Source organism: Neurospora tetraspora (genome assembly GCF_033439725.1).
Source record: "Neurospora tetraspora strain CBS 560.94 chromosome Unknown B0H65scaffold_2, whole genome shotgun sequence".
NCBI classification, from domain to species: domain Eukaryota; kingdom Fungi; phylum Ascomycota; class Sordariomycetes; order Sordariales; family Sordariaceae; genus Neurospora; species Neurospora tetraspora.
In genome coordinates this window covers 5833088-5852439 of record NW_026944384.1, presented here as the reverse complement: position 1 = coordinate 5852439, position 19352 = coordinate 5833088, and the positions used below count along the sequence as shown (strand labels likewise).

The following is a 19352-nucleotide window of genomic DNA, read 5'->3' as shown; positions in this document are numbered from 1 at the left end:
CATTTTCATTTTTTTTTTTATCTGTCACTTGTTTCCTAGAGTAAGAATTCGCCTGCATCAACCTTGCCAGTATCGAAAAGCAGCTGAACGACTACCTCATGCCCAGTTATCGCCGCTCGATACAGCGCTGTCTGTCCATTCTCATCCTTAGCACCTGCGCCAACCTTGCCAGTATCGAGAAGCATCTCAACGATCGCTTTATAGTCTTTTTGCGCCGCAAGCCACAGCGCCGTCCGTAGCTCCTCCTTATGCAAGTTGACCTTGCCGGTGTCGAGAAGCAATTTTACGACCGTCTCATGCCCGTTTCCTGCCGCCAAGCATAGAAGCGTCCATTGGCCCTTGTCCTCAATAAGTTGATTTACCATTGTTTCCTTTGCATCTTCCTTTTCTGAATCCTCGGGACCTAGGCAAGTCTTTTTTAGGTTGCTCATGCTCCTCAATGCCCTCTCAAGAACCGCCGTTTCTTCCCGAAGATTCTTCACTGCAACTCCATACTGTTTCACCTCTTGTAATGCCAATCTGACATTCCGTATCCTAGTCGCCGCATTTAGACAACCTTCTAACCCTGTCTTTGAATGCTTTGGTACTGGAATGCTTGCAAAGTAGTCGTGGTTGCTTTTATCTTGCTGCTTATTTGGATCTATATCCCAATCCCAGATAAGTAGAAAATTGTGTGGAAAGACTGTTATCGATTGTAAAAGTTCTGACCACTTGATATCTCCGGTCGTAGCTTGTGAATCGCCTGCTGGGGAAACTGCAATCATTATAACCGCCCAGTGATCGTTGTATGGCCTGAGGATCGTGGGTCTCGACGCTCCTTGCAGAAGACAGACGACATCTCCTTTTTGGACGGATTTTACCGTGGTCGGGAGAGTCCAGGAAGAACCCCATGCTTCCTTCACGCAAATATAGCTAGAGGCATTCTTCCAAGTAATGGCCACATCTTGTCTGTCTTCCCAAGTAGCATTTCTCGTGACCGAGGACACTTCGCCAAGAATGCAGCCCTTACCCTCAATACAGGCAATCTCCTTATCGTCCGAAAGACCTACTACAGAGACCAATTCAGATAAAAACGAAGTGGATGAGTTTGTTGAAGAGTTGTTTCCACGAAATATCGTAGTCGGCGAATAATCCTGCTGCGGTTGGATTATCCGAGCTCATACCGAGTAAGGCATATACTTTATCGCGACGATACTTAGCTTCGCGGGTATGGTACATCTCTATCAGTTCACCCAGAGGGCGTATGTTAAGAGAAAAGTTGTCTGACTGACTGGTCACGTATTTGCGCCGGAAGATTGCGCCCCTTATGAGGTAGGTTACCGAAAGAATTCGAGCCCACAGGTCTGCGGGGAGTTCATTGGATACGTTCAATGCATCTAGGCCTAAGCAGAATGCAGATCCGTCAACCTCAGCAGAACCACACTTGATCAGGATATGGCGAGCCGCGGCAACTTCCTGAAGCACCTGCATCAATCTGTCAGTTTCCTTAGTCATAATACTTTGACATCGGTTCTCTTACCCAGATGCGCCGAAACCACGGTCCTTGAAGCAGTGTAAGGATTTCCGCTTTATTGTCTAATCGTCTTCTAGACAGCTCGGCTGCGATGCGTATTTCTTCGAGGGCTTGGTCGCTACCGGGTTCCTCCTCTCCAAGCCAAACAATTACGCGACTTGCTTTAGCGTAGATCTTCGCCATAGATTGAACTTGGTGTCCTTTTTCTTCTTTGTCTCCTTGGTTGATGCAAATGGCGTCTATCCATATAGTTCGTTTAATGGAGTGATCTCGAAGATGTAACAGCGCTGCGTAAAGGTTTTTCCCGACGGCTAAGTTGTACCCGTTTATAAAGATGGAACAAGGCTTGTCCTCGGAGCCCCACACGTAGGATAAGGCCTCGTATGGACGAGTGCCTTTTGAGTCCAATGCGGTGCAGGAGTCTAATGCGGTGCAGAAGAGCTTACAGTTGCAGGAATGGGAGATTTTTTGTCCGCATCCGTGTCCGCTAAGGAGAGCCTGGCGTAGTAGTGACTGTTCCGCTGAAGAAGTAACCCTGTCCACTGTTGATGTTCTGGTTGCCGCGGCCAGAGTGGACATATTGTGTTCCAGTATCGTAGTTGCGGAAGACGGACGGCTGGTGATACGACATGGGTGGCCTTGGTTCTTGTGACAAAGGTACAGACGACTGCTCTGACGGCACTAACGGCACAGAAGGTTCATGGTCCTCATCACAAGCAATTGGATTCGCACATCTAGTCGGAGGCGATGGGCAATTTCCCAACGACGGGACGACATCATTCTGAGCTGACGCATTCCTCTCGATCCTGGCCTTCATCTTATCTCTAGTGGCCTCATCCAGAGCACGATTGTTCGTCAGAAGCTGGATGTCTTGCAGGATACCCTTCATCAGCGATTCGACCTTCCTGCTCCTGCCGATATGTAGCGTCATGATGGCGGCGGTGGTGAAGCGCTTGCGCGCCGAAGGGAGCGAAGGGGGCGGTGGAAAGATGGAGAAAGGATATGCTCAACAAGGCGGTGGGACCGTTGAAGATATGTTGCGAGTATTTGGCTGGGAAGGGGGTGGAGGATTGACTGGATGTTGGAGAGAAAAGAAGGAAGGGAAGCTAAAGCGCACAGGAACAGAGATTCATGATGCATATGGCGTACCGGTTCCTATGGAAGTATACCCTATTGATGCGAAAGAGAGCCTGAAAAGGAAATAGAAGCATGCCGGAAGCCATAAACAGATAAACAAAATAGACCCATACTGGATGTTATAGATACATCCCCAGTAAGACAACTGCTGGTGGGTCCCACGGCAGTCAGTATCCGACCACGCTTGGATCTGGCAACTGTTTTCCGTTTCACTTGTCAGCAATCATGTTCATCGTTATTAATCTTTCTCCTTGTCTCCCACACGCCCTTAGCCCTTCCACATCCCTGTTGAGCTTCCTCCCCCCTTCCTCCCTACCATCACCAAGTCACCACCACCAGCACCACCAATACACAACACCCGCCATCACCATCACTATCACCACAACCATCACCAGGTCACCAACACCATTACCCACCACCACCCAACCACCAACACCCAACACCACCACCATCATCATCACCAATAATTATATAGAGGTTTGTTTATCAACTCTGTCCTCCGGGACGAAATATTTCGTCGGTTTGAGAAGGGATCCTTGGATGTTCGCAACATTTACATCCCGTTCCCATTCTCAGAACAACGACCTGACAGCTAGCCACCGGCTGGACGGGAGTCGGTACACTCGCGAGTTACCTATTCTTGACCTCCGCACTAAATCTCAGGTACACATACATATCCTCAGTCAGCGCCCTCTGTCCCGCATACCGTATTCTGGCACCTCAGCTGCTTTCTTCAGCTGGCCATCGGAGTTGGGGCGCCCACTGCCCGGGAACCTGGAAGTCACGGCTGTCCAATCTATCATCATGTTTCGTAAAATCCGTATATTACCACCGTCAGGGAAACTATAGCTATCTAATCAATCATTATGTTTCGTGAAATCCGTCTATATCGCCCACCGTCCCTTCCTAGAGTCTTTCATCCAAAGCCGCCCCTACCGCAAATCATCGAGTCCTTCGGTCAGCCCGACTACTCGCCCGACCACAATCTTCCCGTCCCGACGACACCATCCGACCCAGCACCAACCCAACGATTACTCCTCCAATCCAGTTCCTGCAAAGCACACATATGAAGATTAGCAGAAAGAACGAACATTGAATCCTCATTAAACAAAGGGCAGTTGAAAGGAGAGGTGACTTACGCAATAAAAATGAAACCACCGATTATCACTCCCCATATCCCCAAAACCCCCAAAACCCCCAAAACCTGCCCCTGAGTACAGGTATCAAATTGCATCCCGGCCACCGGCACCCACAAGAAAAACCGTGGCACCCACCATACGCCCCAGTCCTGTCCGAGTTCCGGTTTTTCTACTAATCGATCAACGAGACCTCTTTGTGGCCTTTTTCCGAGGCCGCCCGGAGCGCTGTGCCGTAGTCTCCACCTTGTGCATTAACATCGGCACCCTTATCGAGCAGCATCTCGACGACCTCTTTGTGGCCTTCTCTCGAGGCCGCCTGGAGCGCCGTGCTGTAGTTTCCGCCTTGTGTATTAACTCTCTTCACCTATCACTCCATGTTGGATGAAGTTCGACGTCTTCGACCATGGTGGGTTGGCATCTAAAAAGCCCTTTCGGTTATCCATACCGTGCCACTGCTATCATCTGCGGTGGTTGTCATGCAGACGCTCGCAGATATTGGATGGTTGCGCTGTCGGGAGAGACATGAAGAACAAGTTGCATTGGCGTCGACACAATTTGGGATATGGATCTGACGACAAGCATCCTGCTGCCTTGTCTGGGTGATCTGGGTTTCTCTCTCCTTTCTTTTTCATTCGGAAGACACCTTCTCCGACGACTTACCATCCTCGACAATCACCCGTAACCATCTCGGGGAATACTCTCGATTTGGAGGACGGATTGGCCTCAAACTGGTCTTCGTTTGTAGTCACTGACAAGGACCAGGGTTTATTACGCCACGAAAGCCTCTTTTCTGTCTCTCTCCATCTATTCTTATGCATCTATCCGTCTCCTTCGAGCTCCCAAAGACTGGAAGAGATAAGAGGGCAGCCCCCTACGGCACCTGTCCGCTCAAAGCCTCCCGAACCTTACCCTTGCATCCCCTGCCTTCAACCCCCTATCTTCTTCCTCCCTCTTCCTCCCTCTTCCTCCCTCTTTCTCCCTCTTCCTCACTCTTCCTCCCTCTTCCTCTAACTTGCTCTTCCTCTAACTTGCTCTTCCTCTCTCTATCTTCCCTCATCTATTATCATGGCACCTCGTCAGCTGGCCTGTATGTACAAACTGCGGGATCGAATCAATCAACTGGATTCAATCCTCACCAGGTACCGCAGCCTATTGGAGCATCGTCTGGTTATTGCGTGCAGTGAATTCAAGCGCCAAGACACGAGAGACTGACAGCCTCGCAAAGTCATTCGGCGTTGGTCCCGACTACTCCTTCTCCTCATTTTCACTGCCAATGCTCGCCAAAGCCAGACAATGGCGGCTATCAAAAGCTTATTTCACTGCCTCAGAAAGGCGCAACACATTCTCTTCTCTCTCGTTGGATTGGCGACGTCCTTTACATCAAGCCTGATGTCAGCGTGCCACATCAACTTTTCGTCTTTCAAGGATCAAATGCAGCTTTGATGCTGCAATGGAGGACATGCCAAAAAGGCAACCAGAGGGTTCACTTCGGGTAGTGTTTGTTTTGATATCAAGGCTTCCAGCCTCGCTTCGAGCCAAGCCCCATGCAAGTATGCCAGGGGGGCGGGGGTGCTGACACGGGCCCCCACCCAGGCTTAAAGCCATCCCACCATACCGTCCGTCCACTCAACCCCCAGCATATGGCGGTAGCGACGGCGAGGTGCTTGGCTTGAAGCTATGCTTGAAGTAGTTGTGATACGGGTGGTGGCCTCTGGGCTTCGCGTGCAGTATTAGCGTTTCTTGACATTGCTAGAGTAACAGACGACAGGCTTCATCTGCCTACCTATGTAAAAAATCTAGCCGCAGTGTCAGGACGGTCAACTTTTCTCGTAATCCGCCCAATTATATTCATCTTTTTAGCGCCGCCTCCCCACTTACCGTAATGCCTCCGTCCGAACGATATGGATATGGGAGGTTGTTGTTCAGTTTTTTGACCCTACCACGTGATTAAAAGACCCGTTTCACATCCTTCCCACTCCCATAGATAAGCTGACATATCGCCTGACTAGTAGTTGGGTCGGTGACGACCAGCGAATCCCAGGTGCTGTATGTTTTTTTTTGGTCCAGTGTTTTTGCAGTCGCTTATCTTATCGTATTTGTCCCTTATCGTCCTTATCGGTCCAGGCGGGAATTGGATGGAACGGAATGTCTTCCTGTCAGAGGCCAGGGGATCCACTGGCGTGCACGTGCCCAATTGGGCTAGGATATGCGGAATTTATCATAGAGATGCCAAAACTTCGAGTCTACAGATCAGCTCTTACATAGTTACATATAATCAAGCTACGTTGAACCCCATATTGATTATTACCTATAATATTACAATTAAGAATCTTATTAATTTAATCGTTAAAGCTATCGCTAATAATAATGACCAATTAAATGACTACTAATAATATTTACGACTAAAATTAATAGTATTACTCTTAATAGCCCTAAGAACTAGCCCGCTTGGGAAGATGCCTTTATTTCTATAGCCCAGGACTTTAGTCTTTAGAAGTATATCGACCCTGATAACCGTATACCCTAGTTAATTAAATCCGCAAAGCCTAATATCGCTAACTACTAAGGAGAAGTCCCTATTAGAAAGATTAGAAAAGCTAAGAAGGAGAAGGAATCTACCCTATCGACTACCGCTAAGATCCACAATTTCCATTATAAGCGCAATTATTGTAACTATATAATTAAGAAGTTGGACTAGCGTATAAAAGTTAAGACCTTTTCTAATCTATGTATTAAAAAAATTATATTAAACCGCTAAATGTTTAAAACCGTTAAAAATAACTACCGGGAGATTAATTTTACCAAACGTACTAGTTTATATAAATAGTATAATAATCTTAGCAAATTTACCGCCTTTAACAATTGTAAAGTAAAGAAGCTCGCCCGGGCTATACTCATTAATATTCTTAAGCCCCCTAGTAAAGCCAATCATAATTAGCACAATTAGACCTTTTAATAAGAGGCGGCTATAGTCCTTTATATTATTAGAAGGATTATTAAAATAAATGAACCAAATTTGTAATTCTCCGAATTCTATATAATTATTCGATCGAATCCTTATACCGCCAAGGCAAATAACTACTAACTTTAATATAATAAGGAGATTAAAAAGAACCCTAAATTCAAAATCTCCTTCTATACTATTACTAAGAACTTTTATAAAGTAATAATAGCGAGTACTATTTAAGGAAGGGGTCGTACCCCTCTATTTAAAGGTATTACGTTTACCATTACGTTAGGTAATAAGCCCGCTAAGGAGGACGCTCCTAATAACGAATAAAACCTTAGCCCAGAAGTAAAGGGACGGGGAGAGGCTATAAATAAAAATAATAAATTTAGGAAAAATATTAATAAGAATAAGCGCCCCTCTTCCTCGTCCCTACTTACAAATAAACGATTGCGCTAATCCCCGTATAAACTTTATAAGCAGCCGGGGTATAATTTAAATAAATACTACTATACTAAATTATAGCTAGCCTTTAAAAATTAGGTCGAAAGTCCCATTATTAAAAAACGCGCTATCGCTAATTTAAAGAAGAATAAAAACCTTAAAGAGGCTATTAACCGTCTACGAACTTAGTAGGATAATAAAAATTAAAATAATCAATTCTATAAACGCCGGGTAAGTAAAAGTAATTTCTTAGTACTTATAGCGAAACGTAGCGCTATATATCTACTAAGAAATTCTACAATCTTTAATTTAAATACAATAATATATATTTTTAATAAAATCAATTAATTTAAAGACTTTACCTTATTAAATATTAATAATTATGTATAAGTTAGAAATAAGCGGATTCCTATTAAGGGGTATAATATTATTATAATTATAATCTAGGATAATATTAAAAATAGAAAGCTCTAATTCCCCAACATTATTCTAATACCGGGTATAGTTTATAACTTCGTTTCCTTAAGATAATTCGAAGAGGAATAAATCTATTAGGATTATAAGAATAGCTACTTATACTCCCGCTTTATAAATTCCCTCATTTATTATATCCCCTTTAAATATAAGTAATTTATTTTAAAGTATATTCTTCTATAAAATAGCGCTAACAAATCTTCTTTTATTATATAGTATACAAACTATATTAAATGGAAGTTCTAAAAGGGTAAAGCCCTTCGTTAGCACCTTCGATTTTACTACCCGGGACTTAAAACCTTAATTAAATTAATAGAATAAAAATATAACGTACGATTTAAGGAACTAGATATAATATACTACGAACTATATAGTAAGGCCAAATTAAAGCGCTAAATATATAAAGAAGTTCGTAATTACTTAAAAGGCCCTAAATTATAATTAACTATCAACTTCTTCTTTTATAAAAAAAATAAAAGTAGGAGGCTAGAAATATTCGAACTTAATAGTAATTGTAGACCGGTAGTCTAAATTCGTTTAAGTATACTACTTAAGTAATAAAGAAGCCGAATCTATTATTACTTATTTAGAATCCTTCTATAATAGGCTATAAACCCAATACTAAATTATACTTTGGGTAATCAAATATAATAACGAAATAATTGGTAGTAAAAAGATTACCGCCTAGTTTATTGTAAAAGGGATTAATATCGAACCTTTAATACCTTATATATATAAATTTGAAACGGCGGCGCAAAGCGTTTAAGGGGTATAATCAAAACTAAGGGTACGGTAATATAATTAAATACAAAACTCCTTCACGAATTATAAATAAAAACTACCAAAATAATTATATATTTATATAATTTAATTCCTAAAGCGAAGTATTACTAGAAATCTCCCTAAAATTAATTCGTAATATACTACTAATTTAAAAACAATATTATACCTCTATTAAACTCCTCTCCTACGATCGTATACCTTAAAATATATAAATATAAGGCCTTTATTCTTATAATAGAAACTATAAAAGGAGAGAATAAACTAATAAAGCTCAAAGATCGTACTTAAGTCGATTATTTAGTTAAATACTAATTAACGAATATTTATAGGATCTGGAATCCCTATATTAATTCTATTATTATTATACGAAACGTTATATTTAATAAAAACGAAATCTTCCCTAATATTAACGTTAAAGAAATCTATAATACCCTTAGTATTTCCCTTAAAGAATTGGCTATATAATTAAAAGATTTTTACTAAGTAAATATTATACAAATAGACGTCCTATAGGTCGAAGTTATACCTACTACTCGTCAGGTCTTCAAAACCGACCCTCTAACTAGCGGGCGAGCTACTAGTTAAGGACATTGAATCGTACATGCCCATTGATTCGTACCGAGCGGGGTACTTTCCCCACCCGCATTTTTACTAGCAAATGAAAGTTGTTCATCCGGAGCTAATAATTTTATTTAGTAATATATCTATATTTTTTAGTCGTATATAAAATCGCTAATACGACCAGTATATGTATCAACATGTAAAATTATTGTTATTTTGTACGCGCATCAATCTAATAATATAGATTATTTATACTAGAAACTATACAACCTTATTACTACAGTGGTTCAACCTCCTCACAGTTAAAATCCCTATATCCTTCTATATTATTACTATCCTCTTCCTCCTCCTTATCCTCATTGTCGTCGTCGTTATCGTCGTAAATAATTTTATTCTTATACTCTTTATACTCCTTATTTTCCTAATTCATTTATACCTATCGTCTATTATTAGGGTACTACCAATCCGGGTCTCTCTATATATTTACCGGCTCATTATCTTCAATAATTTTAGCCTCCTCCTCTTTTAGAAATAGGATATTCCCCTTGCTGATTAACTATATAGTAATAGTATTATTTATAACCTTCTTTCGTACTTTATTGAATACCTATAGAGTACGTAGTTTAGGAGGATCACCAGGAGGTTGCTAATATAGGGGTAGAATAACGTTTTATATAATACGGGTACGGTTAGATCTTAATCGTTTAACTTCCTTATCTATAGCCTTCTACTTCTCTATTTAATAATAATTCTAGCGGTTAATTCTCTCCTTATAATATTTACTAATTAGCTAATTGAGGTTAAAGAAACGTACAATATATAATTAAATATATATTTGAATCTCCTTCCTTAGTATTTTAAAGATATATACCCGTAACTGCTCGCTAACTAACTATACCTTTTGTATAATAATAAAGCTACTAACCTATCCCCTTACTATACTTTACTCTTATTAAAATTTATAATTATAGATACGCTCGTCTTCTTTCTTAGTAAGGGTAATACGCTAGTATTTATTTATTGAAGTATGTAAACGGCCATTACTAATAATAACTATACCGTTACGCCGCAATAGACGGTTAATATTACGTAAGTTACGCAATACTTCCTTAATTACTTCTTCTTTATATTTGTATTTAAATTTAACCTCCTTCATAGCTACTAGGTTAAAGGTATTACTAGCTTTATTTTACTTAAATAATACGTATATAACCGTTAGTAAGATAGCGCAATCTCCTTTAATTGTAAATAAAAGCCGTTATTTAATATATTCGCTATATTCTTTAATAAAAAGGAGGTTAAGTATTAATATAATTGTACTACTCTAGTCTGTAACGGACTACTTTATTTATTTAAGAGTAGAGGGCTCTCTTACAATAGGGAACTTACGTATTAGAAGGGGGTTAAGTAATAATAAAGGACTATTTACTAAAATCCTTAGTATATAAAGGATTGTATTTTTTTCTAACCCTAAATTAATTTTTCCCTATTTAGTAAGACGGGCAATATACCTTCGCCTCTATTTAAGATACTCTTTATTTATTAATAAAGTTAATGAATTACGAAGGTTCGAAAAAATCAAGTTAAGGTTGAAGGGATTCAAGCTAGTACGCTTCTAAGTAAATAGGATGTTCTTTACTTTTATTACCTTCTTCCGAACCCTCTTCAAACTATTAAAAAAGTCTAGCTTATTATAGTTAACGTTATTAAAGGCGAGCTTCTTATGTATATCTACTTAATGAAAGTACTTATAAACTTAAAATACTCTAACGTCGAAAGATTAAAAATAGTATATTGAATAAGGAAGTAAGAGGAAGAGGGTAATATAATTTTTCCTATATTACTTATAAAATTCGATAGTATAGTAATTACTATAGTTATTTAATACTAAGACTCTCTTCTCTTCCTTATCGATAGGACGAGAGTATTCCTCCCAATACTTAAACCAATTTAGTACGTACTAGTCATCTATATAATTTTGTAGAGAAGTGGTAATAATTATCCCGTCTTCGAGGGAATTATTAATATATTTATACGTAATATTAATACTAAGAAGTAAGACGAAAGGAAGTATAGTTCGATTAAATATACAAATAGCCTCAAAGATAATAATAAGAACCTTCTAGTCAAAATTCATAGATTATATTTCTATTATTTCAATATAAATCTATACTAAATAGGCCTTATTAAAGATACTAACCCTAAAACTAGACTCATTACCATTCTAAATATTATTTCGCTTGATTTTATACTTGGTAATAGTATTATTAAATAGATAAAAAACGTCCTCGATATCTATACGGGTCTGTAAAGCCTTTCGAACCTATACTATTAACTTGGTGCGTATATTGTAAAAATCACCCCTCTCTAAATACCACCGTACCTATTTGGATAAGGCTCGAAATATAAAGGTATCCTTATTACTATTATCACAATTCAATCTTATTAAGGTAATCACAATTAAAATTAACTGCTAAAGGTTTATTTCGATCCCTATAAAATATAGTTAATTATATATAACTTAAGAATTAAAATTACTAGTACTAACCGACGGATATTTATATATTAATCCAAGTATATACGGCAAAATCCTCTTTTTTAATTAATAAGGTATTATTCCCCCCATTACTCTCCCTTAACTATAATCCCTAATAGCGACTAATAATTCGTCTATATAGCACTCGAAATACCTTCGCTACGTCTAATATAATCTTATATATCCCCTACTTAAAAGTACGTACGGTAATTAGAATTCTAGCCTCTATAGGAAGCGTATCCTAAACGTTATCTAGAATATTTTCAATATTAAAAGGCATCTTATTGAGGCATAGATTAGAGTTTAGGGGGGCGCTAGCGGGTTTATAAGGATGGAGAGGCATAGGGAAATAAATAGGGGTACTACGTTAATATAATACCAGAGTAAGAGAGAAATAGTGAAACCGGATAACTAAGGGGTATTATAATCGATCAAAACTAATTGCAATCGATCAAGACTGATTGCACTATATTGTAAAATACTGTACGTATATAAAGATAGGTATAATTATTAATAATATTAATGTAACGGTGGATTCGAACAATTTATAGTATAAATGGCGGTTACGATTAGAGTATTAGGTAGTATGGGGAATTAGGCTGCATATAGGTAAAAAAGTATACAATTGAACAGATCTATATTAATTTGCTAGTAAATTGGCGGGTGGGGGAAGTACCCCCTGTTTCGGTACGAATCAATGGCCCATGTACAATTCAATGTCCCTGACTAGTAGCTCGCCCGCTAGTCAGAGGGTCGGTTTTAAAGACCTGACGAGTATAAATAACGGAGTTCTTAACCCCGTTGTTTAAAACTTTCCTACCAAGACCGAAAATATACTAGGAGAAGAGGAGGAATTAAGGTCTCTAAAAATATAGACGTAATCTAAATCTCTAGAAGTCCCGTAAATACTAGAAATATAATCGTAAATAGGTCTAAAAATACCGTAAGTATCTCTAGAGCCCTTACTATCGCCGCCCGTATAATCGCTATCGGATTTCTAAAATATAGTATTAAATTTAAAGGATAAAGAAGAAGGCTATTTCCCTACTCCTCCTAAAAGCTTAGCCGCATTTCTAGTAACCGACCTCTCTTATTCTAATAAGGATTTATAATCAATTATAAATTAATACCTTTATTAGGCTATATTATTTTTATTTATAAAGGGCAATTGACCTATAGGCCTCTAAGGAAATAAGGTTGTAGATTAAACCTTCCTAGAGGAGATAAAAGAGCAGGCTATCAATATTGAACCCGGCTACAATCTTAAATTAAAAATAATAAGGGGGATTATTAACCGTTATAGAATAAAGGGTACGTTAAAGACCCTCTATTAAATTAATTTCCTACCTCTTTTAAAGTATTATAATAATTTCAAGTCTTATTTCTTTAGAGAATTCTTTAAAGCTATAGAAAAGGAATACTTGGACGAATATAAGAATAAGAAGTTTTAAAAGTAGGTTAGTATCGAAGGAATAGGAAATAACGAAATACTCGGTTCAATATAAGTATATACTTATAAATTCGATTAAGACGGCCGGTTCTTTAAATATAAAGTATATTTGATTATACGTAGAGATTAATAATTTAAAGATAGTATACAAAAAATATACGTAATGACTCTAACAATTAGGTCATTTTATATTTTAATAACTATAGCTACCTACTTTAACCTCGATTTCATTTAGTACGATATAAAGCACGCCTTTATTAATACTATATTCGATAAAGTAGTATTTATAAAGGCTCCCCTTAAGTATATTAGGAAAGGCTAGGTGGTCTAACTACTGCGCGTACTATATAGTCTATAGAGATCTCCCCTCCTCTAGTAGCAGGAACTTACTAAGACCCTCGTAACTATAAGTATAAACCCTTTCCCTATAGAGCCTAATATTTTAATTAAAGATAATATATTCTTCTTCTTCTATATCGATAATATTATTATTATTTACAAATATAAGGATAAAGAAATCGCTATAATTAAGGGAGTAGTAGGCGCTATAGAGAGGAAATATTAATTAATAGGTAGAGATCTACTAAAATAGTTCCTAGGCATTGAAATTATTCGAAATTGAAAGAAGAAAATAATTTGGCTATTATAGCGCGACTATATTTAGAAAATTACGAAGAAGGTTAAGTATATAAGGAAACTATATTCTATACTTATAGTTAGAAAAGAACTTTTATTTTACTAAAATAGTATAGCCCCGTATGAAATTTATATGTATTAAATTAAAATCAGTTCGATTCTTTATATCGCTATTACGTCGTAATTAAACGTAGCCTTCCTAGTCTTTAAACTCGCTCGATTTAATTTAAATCCCAATTTAGCATATTACGTAGCTATAAATAAAATACTCTTCTACCTTTTAATAATTCAAAATTATATTCTTTAATTAAATAGTAAAGATTATTAAAATTTTTATATTATAATTAATTCCTTATTTATAAATAATTCTTTTAATTATAAAAATTTATAAATATTTGTATTTAAATTATTAGGTATTATTATCGATTAGTAAGTTAATAAGTAAAATATAATTATAATTTTATTTATAGAAGCCGAATTATTATCCTTTAATTAAGGAGTTAAGGAGGCGATCTACGCTCGCTATTTTTTTAACGAATTTACCTTAAATTTCGAAAATTAAGAGGCTACGCTTATAGGCTATAATAATAAGCAAACGATATATTTTATTATAAAGGAGGGAATTCGGCTCCTAACTAAATTTAAATACGTCGATATATATAAATATTAATTAAAGTAAATATAAGAGAGAAAATTAATAAACGTAATTTACGTATTTACTAAAAAGTAAATTGCGGATAGCTTTATAAAGAGCCTCCTTCCCGTAGTACATTTAAAATCTCTAGAGTAGCTAGGATTCGTAAAATTATAACGGCTATAGATTCAATTACGAGAATTTAATAGCGGAAATATTGTTATAGGCCGCCCGAAAGGTATAGAGGATTCTATAAAAGAGGATTCGGATAACGAATTAGTAAGTATAATAAGGTAAAATTCTTACGAATAAAAGTTTAAAAACTACTGTAACGAAGAAGTAATTTAGGAATAGTATTATCTCTAGCTAGTTTTGGGAGGATTTTAGGGCATTTTAGGGCATATCTAAGTAAATCTAGGGTAGTTTGTGCACCAGATCTAAGGGGGTGTGTTAGAGGCTAGGGGATCTACTGGCGTGCACGTGCCTAGTTGGGTTGGGATATGCGGGATTTATCATAGAGATGCCAGAGCTTCGAGTTTGTAGATCAGCTCTTACACAGTTACACACAATCAAGCCACGTTAAACCCCATATCGATTATTACCCATAATATCACACTTCCTCCAATTTCACAATCCCGTCCCCATCACCTTCCTCTTCTCTTCCTTCAACTCTCTTCTTCTCGCTCGTCGATAAATAGTCCGTGTCCCTCTCTGCAAATGTTTTCCTCCAGGGAAAAAAAAATACGATGCCACTACCACGCCATGATCCTGTCCGCAATTGCCTACCATCCTCGATGATGGGTCTTTGCGACAGGTCGCGAGTGCCTGCTATCCATTGGCCATTTCGCGAAGAGGTTTATTTCTGGAGATGTGCGACGAATCCTTCATTGCTGCCTAATTTCTCACTCCTTTTTACCACTGAACTACTACGTCCGATTCCCGTTCTGAAGAGAAACAACCAGCGTCTTTCTACTTCGACGCTTTCCACAGTAACGGCAGCGATTGACCACAATGGACGGCAAACCTCTTGAGGAGTCATCATCCGAAGACGATGGTTCGCCTCGACAGTCTAAACATATTCTCGAGAGCAGTGACATGGAACCCAACCGTTTATGCAAACGCTGTTCCCGCGCCCTCACAGCATCCAAGACACTCTGGCAACCGAGACCGGTGGGCGACCCTGACTGGCCAGGCGAGAGATTCTTCCACAGCAAGAACACAAAACAGATGTTGAGGGACTCGGTAATTGCCGCCGGTTGCCATCTGTGCATACAAGTCAGTCAAGATGACAACTTTCCGCGCGCCGGGGATGACCAGAGAGTCATGGTCGAATGCAGCCGATCGAGGGCTTTCGAGGGCGATGAAGGGAACATTCCGATTGTTTCATTTTCCGCTATTTCCTGCGCCGAGTGGGACGACAATTGGGCTTCATTGCCGGACCCTTCCAAAGATGAAGAGCCTCAAGGTGATTCGGATATGACCCCATTGGCGAAATTCAAGCTCGAACGGACCGATGGTAGCGCAGGAGCGAAATCTCTTCTACCCCGAAGACTACCAGATGGTTCGATGTTCGTGTTGCCTTCCTCAACCAACTCGCCCGAAGCCTTTGGCCTTGTGCGACACTGGCTAGATGACTGTCTCAATAACCATCCGGAATGCAAGGGGTCCAACTTCAAGAGACTCCCGACAAGGCTTGTCGATGTAGGTGTTGCGGACAACAATGGACAGAAGAAGCTTACACGACCGCGCATCTTCGTCCCAAACACGACTTCCCAAACACCGGCCACGATCCCGTATCTCACTCTCAGTCACTCATGGGCCTTGACCGGATCATCTCTAAGGCTAACAACCAAGAATATCGAGGACTGGCAGAAACCTGAAGCAGCCGAACATGGAGGAATACCAATCGACGGTCTAGCCCAGACATTCCTCGATGCAATGCGAATCACGCAGCAACTAGGCTACCGATATATCTGGATCGACTCTCTCTGCATTATGCAGGACTCATCAGAGGATTGGAAGCGGGAGGCCCAGACGATGGCAGCCGTCTACGGTAACTCTTTGTTGACCATCTTTGCTTCGGGGATGGGCATGGCAGGAGGTCAAGGCGCCAATGCCGACACTTGCTTCTCAGTGCGAAACCCCCTGAAAGTGTATTCCCCCATCATCACGTCTCCTTTGTGCGAGGAAAACGCATCTTTTTACGCCATTCGTGAAAAGTACGAACCCAACGTGGACGAGATGTTATGGGGCGCTAATCAGAAAAACCCGCTCCTATCACGAGGCTGGATCGTCCAAGAGCGTTTGCTGTCGCCTCGCATCATCTACTACGGGGCCGATGAGCTCTACTGGGAGTGTCGTCTCCATGAGGTCTCAGAAAGTTGCCCTTTTGGAACTGGCTTGAAGAAGGATGCTGAGGCTTCTCAATCTATCTGGACCGCTAACGCAAAGTCCGTATACCAAGACTTGCAGGATCCTTTCCCTGCGAGCTTGAAGGCGACGGGCATGGATATGGGTAATGACAACGAAGACGCAAAATACGCACAGCATTTGCATGAACTCGCTGCCTGTTGGATGACCTTACTCACCTATTACACCGCCACCGAACTCACCTACCCGTCCGACAGGCTCATCGCACTCGCAGGAATGGTAACAGCGATAGAGGACAGCAAAGGCTGGACCTATACCCTCGGGAGCTGGCAAGAGCTTTGGCCTTTTGACCTCCTCTGGGGCTTCGATAGTGTCCTCAATGTCGAGCTGTTTAACCCGGGTTGGTATCCCGATGACAGCGAGAAACGACGCCAAGATCGCGATGAGATGGCCCAGAAACTGTTGAAAGGTCAATCCTACCCCGAGTCGCATGCCAGTACGACCCTGGGCCTCCCTTCATGGTCATGGGCAGCTACCGAAGCACCCAAATCCTTCTGGTTTGGATCTTCTGGTTCACTTACATGGAAATGCCAGGTCGATGTTTTCGGCAGGACGACCACCGGTATGCCGCAAGAAAGTGGGATCCTGGCCCTGAAAACGTACAAAAAGCAGTTGTACGACATGCCCCCCATCGACTTGAGCTTGATGTGGGACGACGACGAAAGTTTCTATTCGAAAGATGAGGTATGCTGTTTGTTGGTATTCGATCATTTCGCACGGGGTGGGCGACGAGCTCTTCAGCGGGGGTTGATGGTTGTCCAAGTCCAAATGGCCGAGAGTGCTCCGTCGAGTGAAGTCGCCGATGACACCGGAACGATGACGGGAATGCGGTTCTACTGTCGCCGGGTAGGAAAGTGGGAAAATACTTGGGGCCCGCCTGTTATCAACAGGAGTAAGGATGAAGAGGCGGTGGTGTATTTGTGTTGAGATGCCGTGATTCTCGGGCATGTGACTTGAACGTTGCGGGAAGGAAGGCGGTGATCAACGCGGTTTCCGGCATCGTCGTCGGACAATTGACGGGATGCATGGCTTGACGAGAGGTCGAAGAAAGTCACGGTCTCATGAAGGTGCAAGGTTGACGAAATGGGTGCGCAACATGATTTCATCATTAGAGTCAAACCATGTTTGATCTTCGAAACGTGCAGCGCTTATTGTAGGCGATGGCGTTAAAAGGTCATCCGTGATCCGTACGCGTGAAACGAGGGACAATGGTTTGAAGGTCTTTGCTCGTTGAGGGATTCGAGTGCCAGTCATGGGATCTTGAAGGGGTTGGAGGAGGCGGTGACGATGCTGAGCGGTTATGTTACGGATATAAAAGGACATGGTGATGAAGAGGAGGACGTGTGAGGGGCGTTGCAGCCGGTGGATTCCATCTTTCCTATTTTTAGAAGCAACTGGTGACATTCCGATCTTCCGAACTTAAATCAACAACACCAGATGTCAGACACACAAGAAAGAACCACCACTGCATTGCACAGCGACATCGACAACAACACGGAAAATCAACCCCCAAAATGACCACCCAACACACCCCATACACCATCGGGCACGCGCCTTCCCAAACCAAGCACCACGAATGGCGCACCGCCTCCAACAGCGCCGCCCACCTCCTCCCGCACCTCAAAAAGGCGCTCACCTCCAACCCCAACCTCAAACTCCTCGACATCGGCTGCGGACCAGGCACCATCTCCGCCTCTCTCGCCCAACACCTCCTTCCCTCCGGTCATGTCCTCGCGACCGACATCGCTGACGACGTCCTCTCCCGAGCCAAGGAGCACGCCATCTCGCAAGGTCTAGCGGTACCGGAGAACATCTCCTTCCAAAAGGCCTCCGTTTACGGGTTGCCCTTTTCCGACAACGAATTCGACATCGTGCATGCCCACCAGGTGCTCTGCCACCTCGACGACCCCGTCTCCGCTGTCAAGGAGATGCTGCGAGTCTGTAAACCGGGGGGTCTGGTGTCTCTGCGCGAGTCGGACATGAGGATGTGGTGTTTCTGGCCTGAACTTCCATCCCTTTTTGCTTTTCACGAGTTAATGGTTGAGATAATGCTAGCCAACGGCGGGCAGGATAAAGGCGGGAGGAAGCTGGTTTCATGGATCATGGATGCTGGGGTGGAGAGGAAGGATATCGAGGCTGGGTTCGGGACTTGGTGTTATAGTGAGCCGGGCGATAGAAAGGCGTGGGGGGAGGCGATGATTGAGAGATTGAGAACGGGGCAGATGAGGCAGCGGGGAATTGAGTTGGGGTTGACGACGGAGGAAGGGGTGGAGGAGATGGTTAAGGGGTGGGAGGTGTGGATGGAGAGGGGGGATGCGACGTTGGGGATTGTTAATGGGGAGGTTATTGTGAGGAAGGCGTCTTCTTCACCGAAAGCTACCTAACAAGAAAGAGCCACACATCAAGGTGCGGAATAACAAAGAATGTATGGGGGTTGCAGGGAACAATGGAAAGTGCTTTGTGAGCGGTCGATCGCGTGCAACAGTTTGCGGAAGACACTGCCAACGACGTTTGATGATAACAAACACCTGCCGCCGCAAACATGGGAGCCGTCCCTGTGAACATACCATATAACCCCGCGCCTCGCATTATCCAACTTCCATCTCCCCTTCTCGTTCTTCTTCTTCTTCTCTTCTTCTTCTCCGTCATCACACCCAGCCAACACGCC

At 41.3% G+C, this 19352-nt stretch overlaps 4 protein-coding genes across 4 annotated transcripts; 2 read left to right on the top strand and 2 right to left on the bottom strand.

Moving 5' to 3' along the window:
- Nucleotides 1-35: 35 nt before the first annotated feature.
- Nucleotides 36-2092, bottom strand: B0H65DRAFT_556622 (heterokaryon incompatibility protein-domain-containing protein; the record flags this gene model as incomplete). The annotated part of the gene is given in 9 exon segments (XM_062830059.1): nt 36-446; nt 456-494; nt 504-534; nt 565-578; nt 588-1048; nt 1164-1464; nt 1520-1935; nt 1960-2026; nt 2048-2092. Coding segments are annotated over 9 exon segments (1785 nt in total).
- Nucleotides 2093-3961: 1869 nt separating this feature from the next.
- On the bottom strand, nt 3962-6085 carry B0H65DRAFT_546880 (uncharacterized protein; the record flags this gene model as incomplete). The annotated part of the gene is made up of 2 exons (XM_062829472.1): nt 3962-4105; nt 6074-6085. 2 exons carry the CDS (start codon nt 6083-6085, stop codon nt 3962-3964), a joined length of 156 nt encoding a protein of 51 aa, XP_062685174.1.
- Nucleotides 6086-15349: 9264 nt separating this feature from the next.
- B0H65DRAFT_507232 (heterokaryon incompatibility protein-domain-containing protein) lies at nt 15350-17611 on the top strand (the record flags this gene model as incomplete). The annotated part of the gene is made up of 1 exon (XM_062828125.1): nt 15350-17611. The coding sequence occupies one exon, from the start codon at nt 15350-15352 to the stop codon at nt 17609-17611; it is 2262 nt and encodes a 753-aa protein (XP_062685173.1).
- Nucleotides 17612-18198: 587 nt separating this feature from the next.
- Nucleotides 18199-19068, top strand: B0H65DRAFT_546878 (S-adenosyl-L-methionine-dependent methyltransferase; the record flags this gene model as incomplete). The annotated part of the gene is made up of 1 exon (XM_062829471.1): nt 18199-19068. One exon carries the CDS (start codon nt 18199-18201, stop codon nt 19066-19068), a length of 870 nt encoding a protein of 289 aa, XP_062685172.1.
- Nucleotides 19069-19352: the final 284 nt, after the last annotated feature.